This window comes from Carcharhinus amblyrhynchos, chromosome 9 (assembly GCF_965287045.1).
Source record: "Carcharhinus amblyrhynchos chromosome 9, sCarAmb.v2.hapA, whole genome shotgun sequence".
NCBI classification, from domain to species: domain Eukaryota; kingdom Metazoa; phylum Chordata; class Chondrichthyes; order Carcharhiniformes; family Carcharhinidae; genus Carcharhinus; species Carcharhinus amblyrhynchos.
In genome coordinates, this window is record NC_137332.1 from 74,881,133 (window position 1) to 74,908,652 (window position 27,520).

A 27,520-nucleotide genomic window follows, 5' to 3' on the forward strand; every position below is an offset into this window, starting at 1 on the left:
CCGTGATCTCATTAATTGGCAAAGCAGGCTTGAGTATGGCTTAGTTCTGCTCCTATTTCTTACACTTTTATGTTCAAATGTGCTAAAAATTTGGTGTTCTCTTTTCCAAATGAGCTTTGCTGAATCATTAATTTTAATGCTGAGATTTGTAACATATTAATCGGAGACAGCAGGAAGAACCAGTTCACCAATTGATTTAGGCTCATAACTTTGCCTCTCCTGTTGTGTTATTGCTCAACAATGAAACTGAGGTGTCCTTGCCAAAGCAGAAGTCTGGGCAAGTTTATTCAGATCCTGAGCTGCCCAAACCTTAGGCTTGTCTTGCGATATCCTCGGTTGAGTTTAGAGAAATGCAAACCACATGTTTGACACCGGCCTGGTTGCAGGAGTTGCCAAATCTATACTGACATATTTTGACCTCAATCCCCCCTTGTGTTCACTCCAAATTTGTCAGGATTTATCCCCTTAACCCTTCCGAGGCAGCACAAGGCTGCGGAGGGTGGCAGAGAGTTTGGTTCAAGAGCGCCAGGGTTTGTCTACATGCCACCGGGCCTGCACTTTGCACACCAGAGGGCCAAACCTGCTCTTGGTTCCTCTAAAGCTTTAGTCTGGGGCCATGAGGCAACCAGTTACCAAGAGGAGGCACAGCTGAGGGCATGCTGATTGAGGAGCTGTACATCAGCAGGGAGAGACTTGGCTCGCTTTTTCACACTGCAGCTTGCCAGCAGCTTAGGCTGAAAATGATAATGGGCACACAAAAACAGAACTCGTGCAAACTCTTTTTAATGCACACTGGAGGCATTGACCTGTTGAATAAACAGCCAGTTGCAAATGGAGAGTTGACAAGCCGAGCTAATCGATCAGTAAGGCAGGAAGTAATGAGATGAAACATTAAGATCCAAATGGGAGCACGTGAATGGTCTGTACTTTTATGAAATTATTGTATAAAATCCAATTAGTAGGTACTGTAATTGGTAAACCTCAATTTATGCCTAATTGCACAATTAAAAACTTCGTCAAATTAGGGTTGGCTCCAGTGATCTGAGGTACACCTGACTTTATCCCTGACCTTTCGCTGCTAAGTTAATACTAGGTTAAATATTGGCAACGTTCGTGTTTTTCCCAACACTAACCTGTGCTGCCAATTTTGAAATCTGCAAACATGCTTTTCACCGAGAGCAGAGGGGCTCAGTGAAACTCCTGAGCTGCAGCCAATTTCTCATTCCAGCTCAACAGGGGCATTTTGCTGAAGCCGTCCAAACAATTGTTCATTACTCAGCTGGATTTAAGTAACAGAGCAAAGCAGCCGGTAGCCTGATTGATCTCAACCCAAAGCCAAGTTATCAATTGTGGGGGGAGAGCACAGAAGCACGATGGCACAGTGGTTAGCACTGTTACCTCACATCAAGGGGCCCAGGTTTGATTCCCTGCTTGGGTCACTGTCTGTGTGAAGTTTACACATTCTCCCCCTGTCTGCATGAGTGCTCTGGTTTCCTCCCACAGTCCAAAAAACATGCTGGTTAAATGCATTGGCCATGCTAAATAATTATCCCTCAATGTATCCGAACAGATGCCAGAGTGTGGCGACTAGGGGAATTTCACAGTAACTCTCAAAAGAGTAACTGGGCATCATTTAGTCGGGTTAATTATGAGCTATACTTTTGCACCCACAATCCAGCTTCTGCTGAGCAATGATGGCGCGGCACAGTTCTAACAGCCTCTGTGAAAGGTTACCTGTTGAACTGGATTGAAGTGCTGGCCCACAACCAATGAGCTACACTGATCCTCTTGTATGCTGTGTGAAACATGCGTCTGTAGTTTTGAAAACTTTTTCACTGCCATTTTAGGAGGCAGGGATCCCAAGTGCAGCCTTGATTTTCTGCTTCTGTGAAGATGACACTCTCCTGCATGCACATTACCTCTCCATTTGAACGAATTCTGGTATAGAGGAGCAAGCGTTCACCCTCACAGACACTGGCTCTACCCATCCCAAGCAGCATTTTAGTGCCTGCAGGGTTCCTGGAAAACAGGTTCAATCCCTTACGCCTTGTCTCTTTCACTAGACAGACAGCATTCGGCCACTGCACACAGATGAGGACAGCCCTTGCAGTGTCAAACAAAAGTGACTGAATTTGTGGTTCAATTCACACTTGGCAGGCTTAGTTCCGATTTAATGCAAGGTTTACAGGTGAATTTGACAAATGCCACTTCATTTAAAAGCTCTCTCAGATCCAAGCAGAACACTTTAACTTCTGGAACTGGACTAACTCTATCCCTTATGCATTTTCTTGGGAAACAAAGCACCAATGCTCCATACCTTCATTGTCGGGTATTTGAGCACTGAAAATCTTCGACAGATATTTGAATTCTTCGGGTTTGCACAGTTGACGACAGCCAGGCTCACTGCAGGCTTCCACTCTGAAAAAGGTGATATGGATTAGGTAAGTCTCACAGCAAAATATAAGAGCAAACGGATGTGAATCCCTCCAGTTATACCCTTACTGATGAGTTAAACTCTTGACCATTATTCCACCAACAGCTCTGATCCAAAGGAAAAATTTAAAGTTTAGTCACAAGTATGGCTTACATTAACACTGCAATGAAGTTACTGTGAAGATCACCACACTCTGGCACCTGTTCGGGCACACTGAGGGAGAATTTAGCATGGCCAACTAACCAGCATGGCACCGAACCAGCACATCTTTTGGACTGCGGGAGGAAACCAGAGTACCCGGAGGAAAGCCATGCAGACACGAGGAGAATGTGCAAACTCCGCACAGACAATGACCCAAGGCAGGAATCAAACCCAGGTTCCTGGCACTGGTGATGCATCAGTACTAACCACCGTGCCGCCCTCTGTGCCACTACGCTGCCCTCATGTAGCTTTTTGAGATTCAGTTTGTTTTAGTAAGACACAAACACACACGCACACACATGCCACATCAAGATCCAGTGCCTAACCTTTTGTTTTCTCTTTTCTTGACCCATCAGGGACTAGCATGTGCAAAATTTATTCAGATGAAAGTCACTCTTTCCAATCAGTACATGTAGCAGTAAGGGCCATCGTAAATGATCATTAAAAGTTCTATCCCACTGCTGGGCCCAGGACAAGTGTCCTCTGGAACCCAGCACAACATGTAGTAGATACAAGTCCAACGCTTTCTATCTTGTATAGTCTACTGATATACTTCAGTTCAAAATATTTCTGTAGTGGGAAGAGCCAGAAGTTGGGACTCTTCTCTTTAATTCTGCTCAAATCCACAGCATCAACATGTTGTTGGCTCTGCAAAACAAAACTGCCACTGTGGTCAAATAACTGACCAAAATGTTTTTTATTTGTTAGTGTTACATAAAGGCTTATGTTAATACTGCAATGAAGTTACTGTGAAAATCTCCTAGTTGCCACACTCCGGTGCCTGTTTGGGTACACTGAAGGAGAGGTTAGCATGGCCAATCCACCTAACCAGTACGCCTTTCCGACTGTGGAAAGAAACTGGAGCACCTTGAGGAAACCCTCGCAGACGTGGGGAGAAGATGCAGACTCTGCACAGTGACCCAAGCTGGGAATCAAACCTGGGTCTCCGGCGCTGTGAGGCAGCAGTGCTAACCGTGCCACTGTGCCGAAGTGACCAAGTTAGTGCCAAGAGGGTGCCTTGTGCCAATGGAACCATATGCCAACATGCAGCCTATGCATTCAGGAGAAGGGGTGAAAAATTATGCAGAAAATTGAAAGGAAAAGTTGCAGTCATTTTTTCTATTCAATTAATGAATAGGAATGATTATCAATGAATGGTTGTACAACCAATAACAGAAAGTCAGAATGGAGTCTGGGATGAAGACTTAGAGGCCACCAGCTTGGGGGAGAAATGCAGAGGGTGGAACATAACCATTCAGTTACTTATCAGAACAAGAAGACAACACAATGGTTGGCAGGGGTTGTTGGGGGGGGCAGAAGGGTGTGAATAAATCAAATCTTGTTACTCCACGGTATTATCTTTATGGTAACATGGTCAGCACCAAAGCCTTGTGCGTATATCTGTAAATTTAGTCTCCAGTTGCCATGGGAGCAGCAGACGTTTTGGCATTTTGGATGCAGATTACGAGGGAAGAAGATTCTTGAACTCCATAAAGAGCAGCTCTTCCAGCACGCACCAGGCGTCTTCCTCAAACTGACTCAGCCTCTGTAATCAACTCTGCATGTGTGGCTTTAAAGTACGTCAACACTTTTGGTACTGCGGTGCTCACACAAAAGGTCAGAGAGAGGAAGCTTTTATGTTGTCAGATAAAAGAAGAGCCCATTAACTTGGCGTGTGTCACTAATTCTGTCACCCATCTCTTCTTCCACAATCTTTTCTTACTAAAAGATAAACTTATCTTTCAGTTCTAATGTAGAGAACACCCTAGAAACAGTAACATCCTGCTGGCACTTTCTAGGATGTCCTGTTTATCCTCTGTTGTTGTTTATCTCTTCACAGCACATGGGCGTGGCTGACTAGGCCAACATTTATCACCCATCCTTAACTGCCCTTGAACCGCTGCAGTCCACGTGATGTGGTTACATCCACAGTGCTGTTAGGAAACGAATTTCAGGATTTTCACCCAACAACAGTGAAGGAATAGCAATACACTTCCAAGTCAAGATGGTGTGTGGTTTGGAAGGAAACTTGCAAGAGGTGGCGTTCCTATGCATCTATTGCCCTGGTCCTTCTAGATAGTAGAAGTTACATGTTTCGAAGGAGGTTTGATAAATTGCTACAGTGCATCTTGGAGATGGTGCACACTGCTGACACTGTGTATGGAACTCTACCACCTTGCCCACCCAGGATTGCAGCAGGCAAGAATCCGACAATGGAAATCTCCATTGATCTTGGGATTTGGGGGGGGGGGGGGGGGGGGGCGGATTTCCAGTCCTGCCCAAGTAAGGCCATAAAATCCCACTTGTGTGTCGATGGATGGTGCGAACATTTGTGCGGGTGAATGAGGTGCCAAGCAAGATGGCTGTTTTGTCCTGAAGCATGTTAAGTTTCTTGAGTATTTTTGGAGCTGCAGTCATCTAGGCAAGTGAAGAGTATTCCATCACATTCCTAACTTGTGTCTTGCAGATGCTGGGCAGGCTTTGGAGAAAGAGAGGAGGGGAGGGGAGTTAGTTACCTCAGAAGGCCTGACCTTTTACCTACTTTTGTAGCCAGAGTATTTATATGGCTGGTATAGTTAAGGTCAAATGGTAATGCCTAGGATTTCAGTGGTGAGGAATTAAGAGGCAATAATACATTGAATGTCAAGGGGTGATGGTTGGAATCTTTTCTGTTGGAGGTGGTCATTGTGTGGCACTTGTATGGTGTAAATGTTACTTGCCACAAATCAGACCAATCCTGAATGTGGTCCATGTCTTGCTGCATGTGGAATGCTGTGTGACATTTGATTTGCGGAAGATGTTAAGCCATTGTTGCCCTTGTCACATGGAAGCACCACGCTGCATGTGTAGAGGATCTAAGTCTAAATAGTTAAATGAGCTGGTTCTTGAATGGAAAACATTGTTTAAGAAGAAAGGGAATGTTAATTTTGTTCTTGATCAGTCTCAGCAAAATGAAAAAGGGTGAATACAAACTACTGTATAAAAATCACACAAACGTACAATTAAGCAGTGGAAGATCAGTCACTGTGCCTCCATCAGTTGTCAATCATTTTTTGTTCACCGTTAAATGTTTTATGTGGGATCCTACATAATTTACAGCAAAGAAAAGTGCCACTTGGCTCAAATGACCAGCACCTTTGTTCCATATGAGCCTCCTGTTACAGTACTTCATCTAGCCCAATCAGCATATCCTTCTATTTCTTTCTCCCTCATTTACGTATCTAACTTCACCTGAAATATAAAGAGGTTTCTCCTGAATTCTGAATTTTTCGTTATTCATTTTTGGGACATGGGCATCGCTGGCTGGCCAGCATTTATTGCCCATCCCTAGTTGCCTGAGGGCAGGTGAGAGCCAATCACATTGCCATGACTCTGGAGTCACAAGCAGGCCAGACTGGGTAAAGACAACAGATTTCCTTCCCTAAAGGCCATTAGTGAACCAGATGTGATTTTCAGACAATCAACAATAGGGTAGATGTAGAGATGTTTCTGGAGGCCAAAGCTGCAGGCTACAAGTATAAGCTAGCCACTCATAAATCCAATCAGGAATTCTGGAGAAACTTCTTTTGCCAGAGGTATTGAGAATGTGAAACTTGTGACTGCATGGTTGGTTGAGGCAAACTAAAGGTTAGCTGGATAAACTGAAGGCAGATGGGAATAGAAGGTTACGCTGATAACATTACATCAAGTAAGGTGGGTGGAGGTTGATGTAGAGCAGAAAGCACTAGTATATACCAGTCGATCAAATTGTACAGTGCACTCAACTTAATTGCATCTACAGAGCTGTTGTCACCAATTGTTCAGCAACACAGACGCTGGTGAAAGTTTAGGTTTCTGTCAATTTAAGACTCAAGACTCCAGTTATCCAATTAAGTGCAAGTAGAGTTTCCTGAAAACCAAATCTGTAATGGCTGTGACCTGTTTAGGTTTCAACTGGGCATAAATTGTCCTTGAAGCTCTCCTTACATTCTGAATTAATATCCAACTGTGGTTCAAGCAGAGAATGCTGGCAAATTTGCTCCCAGTTCCAAAGAAGAGTTGCATTGGACTCAAAACGTTAACTCAGCTTCCCTCCCCATGGATGCTGCCAGATCTGCTGTGTTTTTCCAGCACTTGTTTTTATTTCAAACCTGCTTTGAACATTGCTTCAATCCAACTGTGGTTTGTCCTGCAACCTACTGACACCAATACAATAAACAGACCAAATGACTCAACTGATCTTATTTCTCCCTGGACATGCAAACTCTTACAAACAAATTCCAACTTGCCATGACATGGCAGGCGGTAATTGCTATGTTGACCAAGTCCCAAAGGGAAACTTGATCACACTATTACTACAATTTATAATTTGTTGTTTTATTAGAAGACATATGCACTGAAATCAGCAGCAAAACTTCCAACATCACTGTGGAGATTTTACATACTAAATTAAAACATTTATTAACAAACAGGGAAGAAAATTTAAACATACAAGATTACACTTACACAGTTAAAAGTAGTCCTGCAATCATTTTCCAAAATATTTCTGCTCAGTTAAACTCATCTTTTTCCAGGCAACCATCCCTATGGATTACTAATCTATAAAAATTCCAGTAATATTACCAATGGACATTCACTGTTGCTGTAGTGGAAGCATTTCACAAGGCTTCTCCCTCTCTCAGTTGAAAAAGAAAATCCAAGGTTTGTTCTGGAAAAGACAAGCACATTTCTGAAGGTTCCCAGAGCTCACTTTGCTTCTGTCATGGCTCTCTCTAAACCCAGCACTTTCTTTATGACATCACACGACCACTCTCTACCCACACCACATTTTATATTTCCTTCTCTTTTATCTGTAAACCCTATTGTTCCTAACTGCCTTTGGAAGTGCACTTTCCCGGGATATAAAGATCTTTCGCGCTATCTTTAAGGTGACTAATTTTGGATGAAAATAAACAAATACAATAGCTAATCTTCAATTCATCTTCAAATGCAAATTTCTATTCATGTTGTTCTCTGGTATCCTGTCTTAAAATGCCCATCACCACTTCAAATGCAAACGTTTGAATCAAACTCTTTTTGTTGATTTATTGTCTTCAATTTAATTACACTTATCACATGGTGGTACAGTGAGTAGCAGTGCTGTCTCACAGCGCCAGTGACCAGGTTCAATTCCTGACTTGGGTGATTGCTTATGTTGAGCGTGCACCATGGGTTTCTTCTGGCTACTCCAATTTCCTCCCACAGTCTAAGGAAGTGCTGGTTAGGTGCATTGTCCATGCTGAATTCTCCCTTGGTGTACCTGAACAGCTGCCAGAGTGTGGCAACTAGGGAAATTTCATAGTAACGTCATTGCCATGTTAATGTAAGGTGTATTTCTCAGCAGCAGGAGGCAGCCCACATTTGCAGGTTCTTTTTGTCCCACCTCTGACAAAGGGATTTCCCATTGCACCCACCCCACTGCTGGGAAACCTGGGGTAGTGCTCATGTCAGTAAGGGGTTGCATCAGTGGGAAGATCCTGCCAAAGACCTGAGAAGCCCGTCCAGAGACTTTTGTAGAGGATGCCAGGGAGCAGGAGAATTGGCCATTAGAAATCCAAACTTCCCTGAAACTTTCCATAGAATCAGTGCACTGGGATTTCTGTGGGGCTCCAAAGAATATCTTGGGGCATACTTTCCACTCTGAGGATTAGAAGACCAGAAGATTGGGGCTTAGGTAATTAAATAGGTACAGGATAGCAATTAACAATGATCTGTGTTATCCTTCATACTCAGGTATAAAGTATTTAGTAAGGTGACCAGCTCTTTATGGGCTAGTTTGCAGTCATCTCATATGTGGCGTTAATTCAAATATTGATTGGCAGATCTGATTGCAAATATTACATATGAAAACACTGTCGCAGGGTCAGACGGCACTGGCTTTGCAGTTTGTTTGCTTGTCCTGTTGACTCTGTGCTCCTCAAATATTGCGATTACTCAAGACTATTAGACATCAAGTGATTTCTCCATTTGGATCTGTTGAGCACCGGTTTTGCCAATAGTATTGAGGTTCATATTATAGGCTCAGAGACTGGCTTTCAGAATGTCTCTGTGTCAAAGTTTGGGAGGTACTTTAGCATGGGTCAGCCGGCTGTAGAATATCATCTTTGGTACATGGGAATGCTCCATGCAAACCATATGGTTGACCTTACAAAGCAGGGTTTAATACCACGTATGCGATACTTTGCATGAACTTCAATCTTAGGGATTTTGTTCTGCCAATTGATGCGAGGGTGGAATACATCTAGTTACTTTACGCCAGGCCTGTAGCCTTTTCATAACTCACAGCTATGAAGAAATGATGTGGGAACCACTGCACAGTAAACTTTGAGCTCGTTTTGAGACAAGCTCCATGCTTGTTCCAAAGCTTCCTGGTGAGACTTCCAAATGCTGAGTTCGTTTTTGCAAGGCAATGGCAATTTTGTCATCCAATGTAGCGTTGTTGGAGAGGATACTCCCAAGATAGTCAAACGTTTGGACTGGCTTCAGGGGTGTATGGCTGATTTTAACAACATGGTCTTGGAGTTTTTGTGCCCAGGGAGAGGTTGGAATTATTGTAGGCCTGAAGCATTCAGAGCCTTGGGATAAGTGAACAAACAACTAACTGGACGTTCTCCAGAACGTGCACTGTGAAAGCGCGGTCGTTGACAAAAAAGAGTTCACTTAGTAGCTATTCTGTGGTCTTTTTGCAAGTCTTGAAGCTGTCTGAACAGGTGGCCACCTGTCCCGAACTGAATGTGTAGTCCAATGTTGAGATATTTGAGTGTGTACAAGAGTATGGCTGAAAAGTAGACACCAAGCAGAACTGGAGCATTAAATTATGCAGCCTTGGTAGATGCCATTGGTGGAAGAAGAGCCATCTGATGAGGCAACATTCTGAATCACACTAGCCATTATGAAATAAGCTGATGATCCTGATCATCTTTTCAAGGCAGCCATACCAGTACAGCATCTTCTATAGGTCTTCCTGGTTCATGTTGTTGAAGGCCTTGGTCAGATCAATAAACACCATGGAGAAGTCCTTTTCTATTCACGTGATTTCTAATGCGCAGCAAACATCATATTGATTGTCCCTCGTCCAGAGCAAAGGTTACCCTGAATCCTGTTGGGAATAATCTATCTTAGAATCCTAGGAGAGAAGTGAAATGTCTTGACAATTACCATAGATGGACTTGCAAGTTATAAAGGCATCTTAGTAATCACAGGGCACAATGATCTGGTTCCAGGTTGGACAGAAGAGGATCATGAATTTTCTAACATACTTGAATATCTCAGGTGGAACGTAGAATCATAGAATCTCTACAATGCAATGGCCACTTGGCCCATCGAATCTGCACCAACCACAATCCCACCCAGACCCTATTCCCGTAACCCCACATATTTACCCTGCTAATTCCCCTGACGCTAGGGTCAACTTAGCATGGCCAACCAACCTAACCGGCACATCTTTGGACTGTGGGAGGAAACCGAAGCACCCAGAGGAAATCCATGCAGACACAGGGAGAAAGTGCAAACTCCACATAACCAGTGACCCAAGGCCAGAATTGAACCTGGGTCCCGGCGCTGTGAGGCAGCAGTGCTAACCACTGTGCTGCCCTAAATGTCACTGGCACTCAGAGATGTTTCTGCAGATGATTGCTTTATGATCTTGGTGACTTTGGCCTGAGTTGGATCAAGTAAGCCCATCTAGAACACAATGCTGTGAAAATGATTCAATAACACACCGTGGATACTTAGTTCCCGAAATTGCAAGTGCTCTGCCCAACTAGAAAGTATCTCAGGTTATCTGAGTATAATTCTCGGTGATATTTGCCATGGCAGTACAAACAGTTGAGGAATTTGAAACATGAGTTATACCTAAAGCCATTTGCATGCGTGTTTTATCCATCTTTTATGCTTGTTTGAGATTCAGTTTGTCACAAGTCCATCCATGCCCTTCACATTGAATTGATAAGATTCTGCCAGTAGTTTTGGTTCAGGTAGACTCTTCTAATGTGGTGGACTTGGAGCCTGTAAACTAACCAACACAATCTGCCTACAATTTCCTGATTACATCCAAAATGGAAATTCTACCTCATTACTTTGACTTTTCATTGATAAGTGAATGTCTGTCTGGTGCACCAATAAAGAGTTGAGAGTAACTGAGAGTATCTATTATTGGATGAACTCAGATGGGAACATTCCCATTGGTTCAAATTCCAGAGGGAAATAAAGCAAGAGGTTGAATGGAGGGGCTGGGAGATATGTGTGTGTGTGTGTGTGTGTGTGTGTGTGTGTGTGTGTGTGTGTGTGTGTGTGTGTGTGTGTACCAGTACCTGATTGAACACCAAGACATTGCCCACATACATGGGCAATGTCATACATTCTGGAGATTTGGCACTGTCTTCCAAGAAGCTTGGCATATTTATCTTCTTTCGTCCCACCCTTTCCAACTTTCATGATGCCCAAGGCTGTTGGCTTTGGCTCTTCCATAAGGTTTCTTAATAAACAGGATGTGAAGTGTCACTGCTATCAGCCAGGCCTCTCTCAACCTTCAGCAAATGGCATGTTATCACTGTATCTAACACTAACACATGAATAACAGGACAAGTAATAAAATGTTATCTGGCAGTTCTAAATATAGAACTGACAACAAATTGAAGCCCAGATTATATAAATAGAAGGGCAATGATCTCTCTTAATGAGTTATTTTATGAGTTGTTCTATCCATGGACATGCTGTACTCGAGCATGGGACACAAGACAAGAGCCTTCACCCATTCACAATGTGAAATCTTGTCTGATTACATGGCACTTATGACAGTAAGCATCATCAACTTCTAATATTAAATGCCCTCCAACTGTCCTTCCACCAGTATGAAGTTTAAGCTTTAGAGTATGAACAATAGGCAATATTTTCAGGAAATAAATGACTTTAGTTATGCAGCACTTTTGATCGGCAATGGAGTCAAGGTTACTGTGGGGGCAAACATGAAAGTGGAGTTGAGGCCACAATCAGATCAGATCAACTATGATGGTGGAGCAGATTTGAGGGACCAAATAGTCTACTCGTGCTCCTAATTCTTGGGTCCCTGGATATCAATCCTAAAGATCCATTTGTCTCGATAGCAGAATGTAGCATTGACTTTGCTGACCAGTATTCCATTCTGACAGAAAGTGTCATGTCTTACTGGTGAACAAACAGTAAGATTCTTTCACCAATACAGAAAGTAGACCAGCCCTCCTCCAAATACAAGATTATCTACAAGCATAGCATAATCAGAGATAATGTGATATTTAGGGCGACACAGTGGTTAGCCCTGCAAGGACCCAGGTTCAATTCCAGCCTCGGGTCACTGAATGTGTGGAGCTGGCACTTTCTTCCTGTGAGTGCATGGGTTTCGTCAGTGCTCTGGTTTCCTCCCACAGCCCAAAGATGCGTGGTTAGGTTGACTGGCCATGCTAAATTGCCCCTTGGTGTCAGGGGGTTTAGCAGGGTAAGTGAGGGTTATGGGAGTAGGACCTGGGTGGGATTGTGGTTGGTACAGACTCGATGGACTGAATGGCCTCCTTCTGTACTATAGGGATTTTATAAAGCTCATTTAACCCATCAAACATATCCTCCTAGCACAATATTCTCCAATTTATGTTATTTGATGGTTCCAACCTATCTGGGACATCCCTGATATTGTATCTTCCCTATCCTTCCCAGCAGATGATGCCCAACATTTATCCCCCTATATAAAAATGTTCTTCCCAAAATGTTTATTACAAATAACATTTCTGGACCAGCCTCTCAGTCCAAAGTATATTGGCCACTTGCTATCACTGTAATGTTATTAATGTGGCGAGGACTATATGGATTTTCTCACCCCTCCGTCATCCCCTATAATGATGGTTGTGCAAACAGCCCATTTCTTCTGCCTCAGCCTATTTTAGATGGGAATAAGGAGGTCAAGTGAAGTCCCTCTGAGATTGTTGTCCACAAACCTTTCCACAACATTAATCATCAGGAAATTTCACTGACACAAGAAGGGTAACTTGCTTAGTCTGTGCAGGAAGAGGTGCTCTTTGATAATAGGTGTTACTTTAACATTGTGGGTGGATTCTCTGACCTGCATTCAGGCATGTGATAACTGCACACAGAACAGAATTCTTGCTGTGAAGGAGAAGCGGAGAACAACAATGCAAAATCAATCTTTAAATCGTTTGCCAAATCTGTGACACTGAAGTCCTCATTCAGAGCATGGGTTAAACCACTCTACAGATGGCAATGTCAACTGGCTGACCCAGTACAGGCTGTCCATACAGTCTCATCAAGAGTATGGGTTAAATCATTCTACTGATGGTGTGTGGACTCGTTGACCCAGTACAGCCTTTCCATCCATACAATCTCACTGAGTGCACTGGTTAAGCCATTCTACTCATTGTGGCTGACCAGCATTCTCTCTCCACAGTCCTCACTGACACAGCCGGTAGAGGTGGAATTAACCAAAATATTAGACCTATTAATTTGAATTAACTAGGCAGATGGATGGGAGGAAGTGGACAGCTTCATTTATAAAAGTGTGTAAATCTCAAATGTGTTTCAGTTTTGTAACAATGAAGAACTGTTACAGCATTATACGGGTATGATTATAGAAGTGTGCGCACAGTCTCTGTAATGCACACTGCACCACACACTAGCATATTGAACTCCATAGAGAACTTGCATTAAATAGTACTTAAATGTCTTCCAGATATCCCAAAGTACTTTGCAAACAGTTAATTATTTCTGAATTGTTGTGGGCGAACGTGCCAGTATGTCTATGCACAGAAAGATCTCACAATTGGGAAGTTTCTATTGATGAGTTTCTACTTTGGTTCAGATTAAGGCATTGATATTAGCCAAGACACCAGAAAACCCTCATAGGAATATCCGACACAGCCTTGGCTGAGACCACATCATCTGATGGCACTTTAGTCTTGGCTACATAACTCACTAAGTCACTTTACAGTGCACCTAGCAACAGCAAAGGGAAAAAGCGGCATAAAGTGACACCACAAGTCCCAGCTTTCATACAGACTCTCCACTCACTGTTTGTTGGAGAAATCATCTTGCTTCTATTGGGAAACTTGATGATAAGAGTTTTGAACTCAGAGGTCTTTGATGGAAGTTCTGTCCCAACTCCAACTCATCAGCTCAGCTCATGGTGCCAACATTCACCTTAAAAGTAAAAACTATACACACAAAGATGTGCAGTTTAGGTGGATTGGCCATGGTAAATTGCCCCTTAATGTCAGGGGGATGAGCAGGGTAAATGCATGGGGTTACGGGGATAGGGCCTGGGTGGGATTGTTGTCAGTGCAGACTCAATGGGCTGAATGGCCTCCTTCAGAGTCCATGTAGGGATTCTATGATTCCAGAAACACAGCTGACTTGTACAAAACAAAACTTGAGATACATGTTTAGAATTTGCCATAGATCAAGCCTGAGAAGATCATCACTGGAGTGAAATTACTGAGAGCTAGGGTGTGCTAAATGCACCCTAAACCATACAGATAATCAGTGATACAGGTCCGAATATCCCTCAGTAAGCCCACCCTTTTTCTATTACATAATTCAATTATCATCCTGTAATTTAGTTTCTTCATCTTGTCCTGACTCATGATACAGATCCCCATAACAAACAAATGTTGTTTATCATGTAGGAATAAAGGACTGTTCTAGCATTCTATCAATACGCATAGTATGATTATATAAATGTGCACAGAAACAGTGTCTCTGTAATGCACATGGCACCAGACACAGGGTTATTGCAGCCTTAAGAAGGAACTCAGACTATCTTGTACTTTAATCATGTCATCCTGAAGTGCTTTTCAGCCAATTAATTATTCCTGAACCACAGTGGACAAATGCGCCATGATGGGGGAACCAAGGTGTGGCCAAGATTGTGTACTGCCTGCTGCCCACCTTTGAGCTCACGCTGATCCTGACTGGAAGCAGGCCTTCGGCCCAAAATTCAGGAACTCTTGGATAAGGCACTCTGACTAGACCCACAATTCAGAATCTTTAATAGAAAACTGTACAGCACCAGTGAAGAGCGTCAAGATCTTGGTGCAGATGGACACCAATATTGCTTTAAGCATGTAATTAAAATGCAAAACACGTCCTTAGCTCTATATCATGGTGATTGAAAACACATGTAGACCAGGAGTCGTCTGGCTCAAATGGCTGTGTAAAATGCTCCAATTTCATCCAGTCCATAACACATTCCTCATCACTGCTGATTAATCTTGCCTGAAAATTGCGGCGACCTTTGGAATCACATGCTTTTGGGATGGCGAGGCAAAGAGGCGGTTAGGGTGTGGTGGGAGATTAAATAGAACTGAATTACTTTCGGATAAGTGGTAAATAAAGTCGAAGCTGAGAATTTGGCAGTCTTTGCAATTCATTGGAAGGGAGGAAAAAGTAGAGTTGTCAAACTTGAAGTTTCCAAGTTAAGTTTCTAGGTTGTGTATTTAAATATTTCAGTCTTTGTGTTCAATGATCTCAATGGTTCTTAATAAGCTGAATAAATAATACATTTTTGGTTAATTTGCTTTGCGGGGCAAATCGAAAAATATTAGTGTACTTTAGTTACATCAAAATAGTTTAGACTTAAATAACAACAATTATATAAATAAACACCTATACCAAGGAGATCTTTTTGTATTTCTAATTAGGATGAAAGGGCAGCTCCAACTATACGGAAATTTCTGAGGGTTACATGTGCAGTGGAGGCCTGTGACCTTGAGGTCATCCATTACTCTGCTGCCCCTGTCTTAACTCACACTAAGTCCCATTCGCCACACAAAGCAAAGACCTCACTGACCTATGCTAGCTCCCAATCAAACAATGTCTTGATTTTAAAATGCTCAACTTTAGGTCCCCAGATGCCGTGGCCCCTCCCTGGCTCTATAATCTCCTCCAGCCCCACAAACCTCTGAGTGTTGTTGGTGTTATACTCGTCCTGACAAATGAATAATATTCCACATACTGTATCTTGTGCCTTAAAGATGGTGGACAAGATTTGAGAAGTCGGGAGGTGAGTCACTTGCCATGGAATTCACAGCCTCTGACCTGTCCTTGTAGCCACAGTATTTATATGGCTGGTTCAGTTCAACTTCTGGTCAACGGTGGTAAACCCTGGGACATTGATGGTGGGGTACTCAGGGATGGTAATATTACTGAATGTCAAGGGGCGATGGTTAAAAATCAGGAAAAAAGTTAAAAGGAAAGAGTACTCAGGAGATGTTATTAATGGAGGTGTTAGAACTCAAAAAGAAGGTACAAAAACTAGCATAAGGGCACTTTATCTGAACGCTTGTAACATTTGAAACAAGATAAATGAGTTGATGGCAAATATCATTACTAATGAGTATGATCTGGTGGCCATTACAGAGACATGGTTGCAGGATGGTCATGACTGGGAGTTAAATATCCAGGGGTATCAGACTGTGCGGAAGGACAGACAGGAAGGTAAGGTGGTGTAACTCTCATATTTAAGGGTGACATCAGGGCGGTAGTGAGAGAAGATATACTTTCTGTGGAAAACAAGGTTGAATCCATTTGGGTGGAAATTAGAAATAGTAAGGAGAAAAAGTCACTGATAGGTGTAGTCTATAGCTACCAAATAATATCATGCTGGGGTGAGAAATAAACAAAGAAATAACGGATGCAACTAAAAATGCTACAGCAATTATCATGGGGGATATTAACCTTTTTGTCAATTGGTCAAGGCAGCGTTAAGGAGGAGTTCATAAATGTATCTACAATAGCTTCCTTGAACAGCTTAACTTCTATAGTAGGGAAAATGCTTGAATCTATCATGAAAGAATAAATAGCGAGACATTTGGATACAAATTGTCCCATTGGGAAAACACAGCATGGGTTCATAAAGGGCAAGTCATGTTTAACTAAATTGGTGGAATTCTTTGAGAACATTACATGCGTGGTGGACAATGGGGAACCTGTGGATGTAGAATACCTGGATTTCCAGAAATCATTTGACAGGGTGCCACACCAAAGGCTGCTGCATAAGGTAAAGGTGCACGGTGTTACAGGTAACGTATTAGCATGGATGAAGGATTGGTTAACTAGCAAAGAGTGGGGGCAAATGAGTATTCTTCCGGTTGGTGACTGGTGGCAGTGTGCCTCAGCAATCAGTGTTGGGACCACAATTGTTTACAATTTACAAAGATGATTTGGAGTTGGGGACCAAGTGTAGTGAGTCAAAATTCTCAGATGATATTAAGATAAGTGGCAGAGCAAAGTGTGCAGAGGACACTGAAAGTCTGCAAAGGAATATAAACAGTCTAAGTGAGTGGGCAAGGGACTGGCAGATAGAGTTCAATGTTGGTAAATGTGAGGTCATCCATTTTGGTAGGAATAACAGCAAAATGGACTAGCATTTAAATGGTAAAAACTTGCGCAACATGCTGCTGTGCAGAGGGACCTGGGGGTCCTTCTGCACAAATCAAAGTTGGTTTACAAGTGCAGCAGGTAATTAAGAAGGCAAATGGAATTTTGTCCTTTATTGCTAGAGTCTAGGCTGCAAGTTTTGGCCGGAAATCAGCCATGAAGGTGAAGCCACACGGTTTCCATCGCGCCCAACATGCCACGAAGCAACTTCTAGCAGGAATCGCAAGATGCTTACCAGGAGTGGGAAACATGATTCATTTTGCCTGACTTTAGCATTCAAGCACTTGGGCCATGTCTATTCCTCAATCCACTCCACCCGAGATAACAGAGAACAGACTGATGAAGGACTGGTGCCGGAATTCACTAGCTGTTCATGCCCCCACTGCCAGACAGGACGGAGAATTTGGCACTCAGCCAAATCTCTGTTTACTGCAGTGGGACTGGGGAATCTCACTGGCGTGAATGGCTGGAGAATCTGGCCCTGGAACTTTCCTGTATTAACTGAGTTAGCTCAGAATAGAGCAGTGCAACCAATGGTGAAGGTGATATTTTGGGAGGCAATTTTAATCTAACTCTCCAACCAAGAAAATTGCAGTATTAAGCAGAACATGCAGTTGGATATCACTCCCCATTAACCTCAGATGGGTAAGCCAGCATTGCTTTCAACCTTGTCATTTTCTGATAAACGTGCAAACTTAAAATGTCTGTCTCCGGGCCCCACGGATCACAGGGGCACAGAACAACTTGTCTCAATTGACAACTTCAGCACTTTCTAAGCCATGGGTTCCATTGTTCTCTTACTTCAATCCTTTGAGAAGAGCTCAACACAATTCAGTTCAGTGCACTTAACAGAGTTCATATTCAGGTAATCAGTCCTTCATATCCTGTCATGGGCAGAACGTATTTGCTTTCTTACTCACCTGTAATCAGTATGTTATCTACGAAAATAGGTGTGCTTTTTCTTACCCGTGAAGTAGGTATTCAAATTTTTAAAAATCAGTAGTAAGCTTTTATGAGTTTAGAATAGGTTATTTATTCTTAAGTACATATCCCAAGCTAACTCAATGTCATGCATGCATGCACAGAGATTAGACATGGATTAAGATAGTGCACATCAACAAATTACAATTAATTCAGTCTCTGATTTATGATTTTCAGTCTTCCATTTGGCAGGCCTGCAGTTTCTTGAATGGATTTAATGATTTAAGGTCAAAGTGAGAGTCTTGGAAAGTGAAGGGCTCAAAGCAGGATGGGAGGATGCAGTCAACTATCCAACAGATGGATCCTGAGGTAAACTTTGAAACTGAAACATGTTAAATATTTTGGCTGTTTGATGCTTCACAAATTGGCTGAACCCGATGGCTCTGCTGGTTCCGATCTGAAAACCGATCTTAGTTGGTCTTTTAAAACAGACAAATAAAGCATGGTTGCCTTACCAAGTCCATTGCCTTTTAGAACTAAGGTGAGGTGTTCATGTTGATTCCCCATCCTCAGGTGTGGGTGAACCTTTCTCTGAGGCCCATCGCATCTAGTCTGAATGGAGGAAGCCCTCGTGATACAACGGGAAATTGATAATGGCCGTTCACTTCCATCTGCCGCAGAGATTGGGATCTTTCCTTTTGCTTAGTATAAAACACGGAGATTCTAGAAACTCCACAGTATTTTTATTGACCCATTCGTAAACAAAAGAGATGTGAGAATTCAGCAGGCGTCTGTGAGGCACTTTCACCCATGCCCAAATTTAAATAGGTATTCACCATAGACTTGGTACTGTCTGCTGCCCAAATGCTAAAGGATTTGTGGCAGCCATCCTAACAACTCGTTTGTGTCCAATTTTTTAAAAAGTATTGTCTGTAGGTTCATAAGAACATAAGAAATAGGAGCAGGAGTAGGCCATCTAGCCCTTCGAGCCTGCCCCGCCATTCAATCAGATCATGGCTGATCTGTCGCTGCTCAATTCCACTTTCCCGCCCTCTCCCCATAACCCTTAATCCCCTCTCTTATCAAAAACCCATCAACCCGCGTCTTAAAAATGTTTAGCAAGGCAGCCTCCACCATTTCAACGGGCAGAGAATTCCAGAGATTCACCACCCTTTGAGTGAAGAAGTTCCTCCTCAACTCCGTTCTAAACCGCCCCCCCTTTATCTTGAGGCTGTGCCCCCTAGTCCTACTGTCTTTTTTGAGCAGGAAGAGTCTCTCCACCTCTATCCTATCCATCCCATTCATCATCTTATACGTCTCAATGAGATCTCCCCTCATTCTTCTAAACTCTAACGAGTACAAGCCTAGTTTATTCAGCCTCTCCTCATAGCTCAACCCCCTCAACTCCGGTATCAGCCTAGTAAACCTCCTCTGCACTCCCTCCAAGGCCAAAATATCTTTGCGCAGGTGCGGCGCCCAAAACTGCACACAGTACTCCAGCTGCGGCCTCACCAATGCCCTATACAGCTGCAGCAAGGCTTCCCTACTTTCATATTCAATCCCCCTCGCTATGAAGGCCAGCATCCCATTCGCCTTCCTGACCACCTGCTGCACCTGCAAGCTGGGTTTTTGCGACTCATGCACAAGGACCCCGAGGTCCCTCTGCACCGTCGCCTGCTGCAGTTTTTCGCCCCGTAAGTAATAGTCCTTCCTACCATTCTTCCTACCAAAGTGGACCACCTCACACTTGCCAACATTAAATTCCATTTGCCATTTCCTGGCCCATTCGCCCAGCCTATCTAGATCCTTCTGCAGACTCTCCACACCCTCCGCACAATTTGCCGTTCCCCCAATCTTGGTGTCATCAGCAAATTTCGACACCCTACACTCGGTTCCCTCCTCCAGATCATCTATATAAATGGTAAAAAGCTGAGGCCCCAGCACCGACCCCTGGGGCACTCCACTAGTCACCATCCGCCAATCCGAATAGCACCCGTTGACCCCCACTCTCTGCCTCCTATTTGACAACCAATCCTCTATCCACGCTAACACCCTACCCCCAACTCCATGTCCCTCGACCTTCTGCAATAACCTCTTGTGAGGTACTTTGTCAAACGCCTTCTGAAAATCTAGAAAGACCACATCCACCGGCTCTCCTCTATCCACCGCCCTAGACACATCCTCATAGAACTCCAGTAAATTTGTCAGACACGACTTCCCTTTAATGAAACCGTGCTGCGTCTGCTCTATCAAGCAATTCCCTTCAAGATGCCTCGCAATTTCCTCCTTAATGACAGATTCTAACATTCTACCTACCACAGACGTTAAACTAACCGGCCTATAATTCCCCGCCTTTTGCCTGGCACCCTTCTTAAACAACGGCGTAACATTAGCCATTTTCCAATCATCTGGCATGAAACACTCTGGTAATTGGTATGACAGTAGCCAGTTACCAATCTAATCTTTACTAATATGGGAAGCACCAAGCAAAATGAAAAACTTTGTATTTATACAGTGCCTTTTATAAGGACACCTCAAAACACATTACAGTCAATTAAGTACTTGACTACTGCAATTTTGAAAACAACCAATTTGAGCACTGAAAGGTCCCATATAAAACAATGTGATAGTGACCAGATAATCTGCTTTTAGTGATGTGGACTTGAGAAAAATATATTGGTCAGGGCACCCCTGCTCAACTTCAGAATAGTGCTGTGGGATCTTTTACATCCACATGAGACAACAGATGGGGCCCTCAGTTTAACATCTCATCTAACAATACAGCACTCCCTCAGCATTACACTGTGCAACTTAAATGATGGACATTTCTGCAGTGGGACCATGGGCTCTTCTTACATAGCTGCTAGCAAGTATCTGAAAGTGGCTTCTCCTGTCTGCAAAGGGTAGCTGGAGAGCTCCAGAAGCTTCACCTCCCCTGACAGCTAACTGGATGCCATTGCCTGGTGTCAATGATGATCCCTTGAGTCTGTGCCAGCTAGCTAGTGGCAAATGGCTGTCCATAGTTCGTTGATCCTCATGTTGTAACCCCTGCTGTGATGTTAATGCTAGTGCCTGCTTCTTAGCATTTACTTGATGGATGGTTTCTGGTTACTGACTCTCCAGGAATGACCTGGTGCCCCCAGGAATTAAAGGACAATCATCAGGACACCGCAACCCGGGGAGAAAAGTCCAAAGTTACCCATTTTCTTATTAATTTTCTTTCATTTATTAAGTAAAGAGATTTTGGAGATGGAGCCAGGAGACCATGTGATGAAAGCTGCAGGTTAACCTCAGGAGTTAGCAACCTTATTTCCACCTCTCCTGTTTAAGCTATCAAATCATAGCATTGTAACATTCACTGCAGGGACAGTTGACAAGGGCTTGTCTGGAATGTTTAACAAGAATAACTTGCTCCTAAATGAAACCTGTAATTAAACACTTGTTGCTCACAGAGACTCCTTAACATGTTTCAATGCAACATTCCACTTCAATTTTGCTTCATTTCTTTAATTGTATATTTGCTTATTCACGGTTGAACTATATCGTTGAAGTGGGTTAAATGGTGCTTGTTTGTGGTGAGTGTTACACCAGAGGCTCATTAGGTTACATTATTCCTATTTCCCCTTTCAAACTTTAATCTGTTGTGTTGGTTAGTATAAAAATTTGTAGAGACCAATCTTAGTGAGATTTTATCTACTGCTGGCATAGACTTCACAGTTGGATCAAACATAACAAGACGATGATCTTGCCTGAGGTTTAATACATGCAACTATCATCATTAGGAATGTGCTATCAGCAGAGGGATGAAAAGAAGATAAAATGAAGCCTCCTTTTCATTAGAACAGGAGTAGACGTTGAGATCATTTTGGTAATCTGGTTATCTTGCACACATCCATATCCCCAGATCTCACTGTTAGCAGGTCGCCTCTCCGTAAAAGCTTACATCACAAGCAACTTGAATCAAGTATATATACCAGTTCATGACAGGACAGAAAGAACCAATGTTTCAGGAAAGACACAGACCTATTTGCTATTTCTAACACTGCAATACAGAACCCAAGAAAGCTCAACAAAACTTGATTGTGTGGGGCATCCATTTTCTGAAAGACATTTACATCTTTGCCCCAAGAGAGCACCAAAGTGCCCAGGCAATGAAGAAAGTGTGGGGAGAAGAATTCTATGGTTAAGACAAGATAAATTAGAGTCTGCCTGCAGGACTCATACAGACTCAGAAGTACTGGGCTTTGTAAGCCACACAATCTGAGCAATAGTGAAGATGGAGGAAGGCCAGCTTGTGTGGACTGCTGACCACGCGTTCAACAGAAGGGCAGCATAATGGCACAGTGGTTAGCACTGCTACCTCACAGAGCCAGTGACCTGGGTTCAACTCCAGCCTTGGGTCACTGTCTGTACGAAGTTTGCACATTCTCCCCGTGTCTGTGTGGGCTTCCTCTGGGTGCTCCAGTTTTCTCCCACGGTCCAAAGATGTGTGGGTTAGGCTGATTGGCCATGCTAAATTGACTCTAGTGTCAGGGGAATTAACAGCACAACTACGAGGGGGTACAAGAATAGGGCCTGGTTGGGATTGTGGTCGATGCAGACTCGATGGGCTGAATGGCCTCCTTCAGCACTGTAGGGATTCTATGATTCCATAGCTTTGTGAATTTAGCTTTGGTGACATTAGAGCTGCCGAAACGAGGTTCAGTCTGATCAGCTGACACAAAACCAAGGCAGTTAACGCTGCATCCAGCCTCTCAAACTGGAGTCAGAATCAATAATAGATAAAACACTTCAGGTTAATAAATTATCAGAGATTCAACAAACTGAGCCCACTCAGTGGATCCCATCAACAAATGACTCAAATAAGTATCCTTGTTTGTGATGTTACATGATCCCAGACATTGTGACCCCAAAACACACAGATAAGTATAAGGGCTCTGACAGTGAGTATATCACTGACCAAAACTGCAAATGAATTGTAACTTCAAATTCTCAGCCAAAGGTTCAGCATTACATTTGAACAATTTACTTACAAATTTAGTCTTTTGTTATGACGCTTCATAATTGGAACATACCAATTAAGAGCACGAGTAGGCCACTTGGCCCCTCAAGCTTGTGCCGCCATTCAATAAGATAACGGCTGGCTTAAATCCACTTTTCTACCTATGCCCTCACCATAACCCTAGGTTCCCTTCCTTAAAAATGTTTCTAATATGCCCAATGACCCAGCCTCCATTGCTCTCTTTCCAAGAGAATGCCAGAGACTAATGGCCCTCAGGGAGAAGACATTCCTCCTCATCTCCATCTCAAATAGCAGATCCCTTATTTTTAAGATGTAGCCTCTAGTTCTAGATTCCTCCACATGGGAAAAGAAAGATTGTCTCAGCATCCACCCTGTCAAATCCCCACAAAATCCTATGCATTTCAATAAGATTGTCGCTCATTCTTCTGAACTTCAAGAGGAGTACAGGCCCAATCTTTCCTGTTAAGACATTCTTTTCAACCCAGGAATCAGCTATGTGAACCTTCTCTGAACTGCTTCAATGCAAGTGTATCCATCCTCAAGAAAGGAGAATAAAACTGTTTTGTACATGGTACTTTAGGTGTAGCCTCACCAATAGCCTGTCCATAATCCCTCAATGCCAGCAAAAATCTATTAATCTCAGATTTAAAATTATTAATTGAGCTAGCATATATTCCTTGTGAAAGAAATGTCCTGAAACTATGTTTTGCATGAAGAAGTGTTTCCTAGCTTCTCTCCTGTTTTGGATTATGTTCCCTGGATCTAGATGCTCCACAGTGAAAAGTCTGACAATACCAGGTTTTAGTCCAACCTATTTATTTGATACTATACTCACAAGCTTTCGGGGTTAGCCCCTTCGTCAGGTGAATGGAGAGTTCTGGCCTCAGACAGAGCATATAAAGCACAGACAGTTTAGAGATTACTGATTAGAATGCGAATCCTTACACCTAACCTGCTGTTCAAGACCTGAAGTGGCTGATAATGTGAGTGGAAGGAGCACTGATCACAGTTTAAAGAGATGTGTATTGTCTCCAGACAGTACAGTAAGTGAGGTTTTGCAAACCCAGGCAAGTCACGGGGGTTACAGATAGTGCGACATGAACCCAAGATCCCTGTTGAGACTGATAGCCAAGTTCCGCACACATGAGGACAGTCTCAACAGGGATCTTGGGTTCATGTCGCACTATCTGTAACCCCCGTGACTTGCCTGGGTTTGCAAAACCTCACTTACTGTACTGTCTGGAGACAATACACATCTCTTTAAACTGTGATCAGTGCTCCTTCCACTCACATTATCAGCCACTTCAGGTCTTGAACAGCAGGTTAGGTGTAAGGATTCGCATTCTAATCAGTAATCTCTAAACTGTCGGTGCTTTATATGCTCTGTCTGAGGCCAGAACTCTCCATTCACCTGACGAAGGGGCTAACCCCGAAAGCTTGTGAGTATATTATCAAATAAATAGGTTGGACTAAAACCTGGTGTTGTCAGACTTTTCACTGTGTTTACGCCAGTCCAACGCCGGCATACCCACATCATGTCTAGACGCTCCACCAGAGGAAAACCTACTAATAATCTAATCCTTGGGAGTTCTAGTAACATTCTGCTGCCTCTCCTTCCAAAACAATCAAACTGATTACATGAAACTGCAAAATCATCCACTGAAACATGGAATGCTTCTCCTTTATCTTCCACCTGATCAATCCCAAGCAGCCGTGTGTACTATAGCATGTTCTTCTATTCCATTAGCACTAAGAAAGGGCTCCACAGTATGGGACCCTCCTCCTGTCCCTTTGACTCATGCTTGACAGCAGAGGCTGACCAAAGAAGTCTCATCCATCACGAGTGCTGCAATTATTTTGGACTCACGACTTGGTTCTTTTGGTAACAATTGATGTTGTTTCCAGAGCTGTCATAGTTTCTGACATTTTTTTCATCAACTTGTAAACAAACTTTTATAGGAAACAAAACTACTTTTGCAGACATTAAAGCATAGATAGGAATTGATTCAGGCAGTTTTCAGCTCCGCTGACTGCTACCGGTGGAGCTGACGTCAAGCTGGGATGAATGAGCTGTCAACACGTAGCAATTTTACTATCAGATATCGCACAGTAATGGCAAATAGCTTTTATACAAATAATCTCAGCGCTTGGTCTTTAAATTCTCACAGAACTGTCAACAACATTGTAAGCTTTTAAAAAATCTTTGTAAAATTGTGTTACTTATAACATTTGTGTGTATGCTTAAGGTACAAGAGTAACATTATATACGCATTATTACACCATGAGGAAACAAAACACCTAATGGTTCATTCAACCATGACTGTGCTCCTTTTTGCATCAAATCCCCTAACTGTGCTTGCTTCTACTTCATTATGCACTACAATATGTGCTTGCTGTTTATAAAATGAACCCTTTAAAAGGGTACATGGTCGGTGAGACCTTGTGAATGTAGAAAGGAAAGTTTGAGAACTGACTCCTTCTCCTCTGTCAATTGGAGAAATTAAACATGGAGGCTTAGAAAATAAATGACATCAAGTGTACCCAAGGCCGTACTCAATTGCATTCAGTAAGAGGTGGCAACTAACATGGACAGGTATAGTTTAGAGACTGGTGAAGCATTGAGTGGAGGAAATCAGCTAAAGTCTATCTTGTGTATGTTTTCACATTTGCAATTCTGAGTGCTCTAATATAAGAACATAATAAGAACATAAGAAATAGGAGCAGGAGTAGGCCATCTAGCCCTTCGAGCCTGCCCCGCCATTCAATAAGATCATGGCTGATCTGTCGTGGCTCAGTTCCACTTTCCCGCCCTCTCCCCATCACCCTTAATCCCTTCTCTTATCAAAAACCCATCAACCCGCTTCTTAAAAATATTTAGCGAGGCAGCCTCCACCACTTCAACGGGCAGAGAATTCCAGAGATTCACCACCCTTTGAGTGAAGAAGTTCCTCCTCAACTCCGTTCTAAACCGCCCCCCCTTTATCTTGAGGCTGTGCCCCCTAGTCCTACTGTCTTTTTTGAGCGGGAAGAGTCTCTCCACCTCTATCCTATCCATCCCATTCATCATCTTATACGTCTCAATGAGATCTCCCCTCATTCTTCTAAACTCTAACGAGTACAAGCCTAGTTTATTCAGCCTCTCCTCATAGCTCAATCCCCTCAACTCCGGTATCAGCCTAGTAAACCTCCTCTGCACTCCCTCCAGGGCCAAAATATCCTTGCGCAGGTGCGGCGCCCAAAACTGCACACAGTACTCCAGCTGCGGCCTCACCAATGCCCTATACAGCTGCAGCAAGACCTCCCTACTTTTATATTCAATCCCCCTCGCTATGAAGGCCAGCATCCCATTCGCCTTCCTGACCACCTGCTGCACCTGCAAGCTGGGTTTTTGCGATTCATGCACAAGGACCCCGAGGTCCCTCTGCACCGTGGCCTGCTGCAGTTTTTCGCCACGTAAGTAATAGTCCTTCCTACCATTCTTCCTACCAAAGTGGACCACCTCACACTTGCCAACATTAAATTCCATTTGCCATTTCCTGGCCCATTCGCCCAGCCTATCTAGATCCTTCTGCAGACTCTCCACACCCTCCGCACAATTTGCCGTTCCCCCAATCTTGGTGTCATCAGCAAATTTCGACACCCTGCACTCGGTTCCCTCCTCCAGATCATCTATATAAATGGTAAATAGCTGAGGCCCCAGCACCGACCCCTGGGGCACCCCACTAGTCACCATCCGCCAATCCGAATAGCACCCATTGACCCCCACTCTCTGCCTCCTATTTGACAACCAATCCTCTATCCACGCTAACACCCTACCCCCAACTCCATGTCCCCTGACCTTCTGCAATAACCTCTTGTGAGGTACCTTGTCAAACGCCTTCTGAAAATCCAGAAAGACCACATCCACCGGCTCTCCTCTATCCACTGCCCTAGACACATCCTCATAGAACTCCAGTAAATTTGTCAGACACGACTTCCCTTTAATGAAACCGTGTTGCGTCCGCCCTATCAAGCAATTCCCTTCAAGATGCCTCGCAATTTCCTGCTTAATGATGGATTCTAACATTTTACCTACCACAGACGTTAAACTAACCGGCCTATAATTCCCCGCCTTTTGCCTGGCACCCTTCTTAAACAACGGCGTAACATTAGCCGTTTTCCAATCTTCCGGCACTTCCCCGGAATCCAGCGACGTCTGGAAAATAACCACCAAGGCATCCACTATCACCTCCGCCATTTCTTTCAGAACCCTCGGATGCATTCCATCCGGTCCTGGGGACTTGTCCACAATCAGCCCCTCCAGTCTGTCGAGCACCACCTCTCTAGTAACAGTAATGTCATTAAGACCCTCCATTCCTACCACCTTTCCATCGCTAACACCCGGCAAATTATTCACGTCCTCCTCCGTGAAGACAGAAACAAAAAAGTTATTCAAGACCTTCGCCATATCCCCATCCCCTACCACTAGCTCCCCTTTCTCATCCTCTAAAGGACCAACGTTCACC

General features: G+C 43.4%; 1 protein-coding gene across 1 annotated transcript in view; it reads right to left on the reverse strand.

The window, feature by feature from the left end:
- Positions 1–27,520, reverse strand: part of qsox1 (quiescin Q6 sulfhydryl oxidase 1) — a 90,842-nt gene that overhangs the window by 60,250 nt on the left and 3,072 nt on the right. Inside the window, exon 2 of the mRNA XM_080195936.1 lies at positions 2,318–2,418. Within this exon, the coding sequence (XP_080052062.1) occupies positions 2,318–2,418 (101 nt within the window). The remainder of the gene's footprint in view (positions 1–2,317; positions 2,419–27,520) is intronic.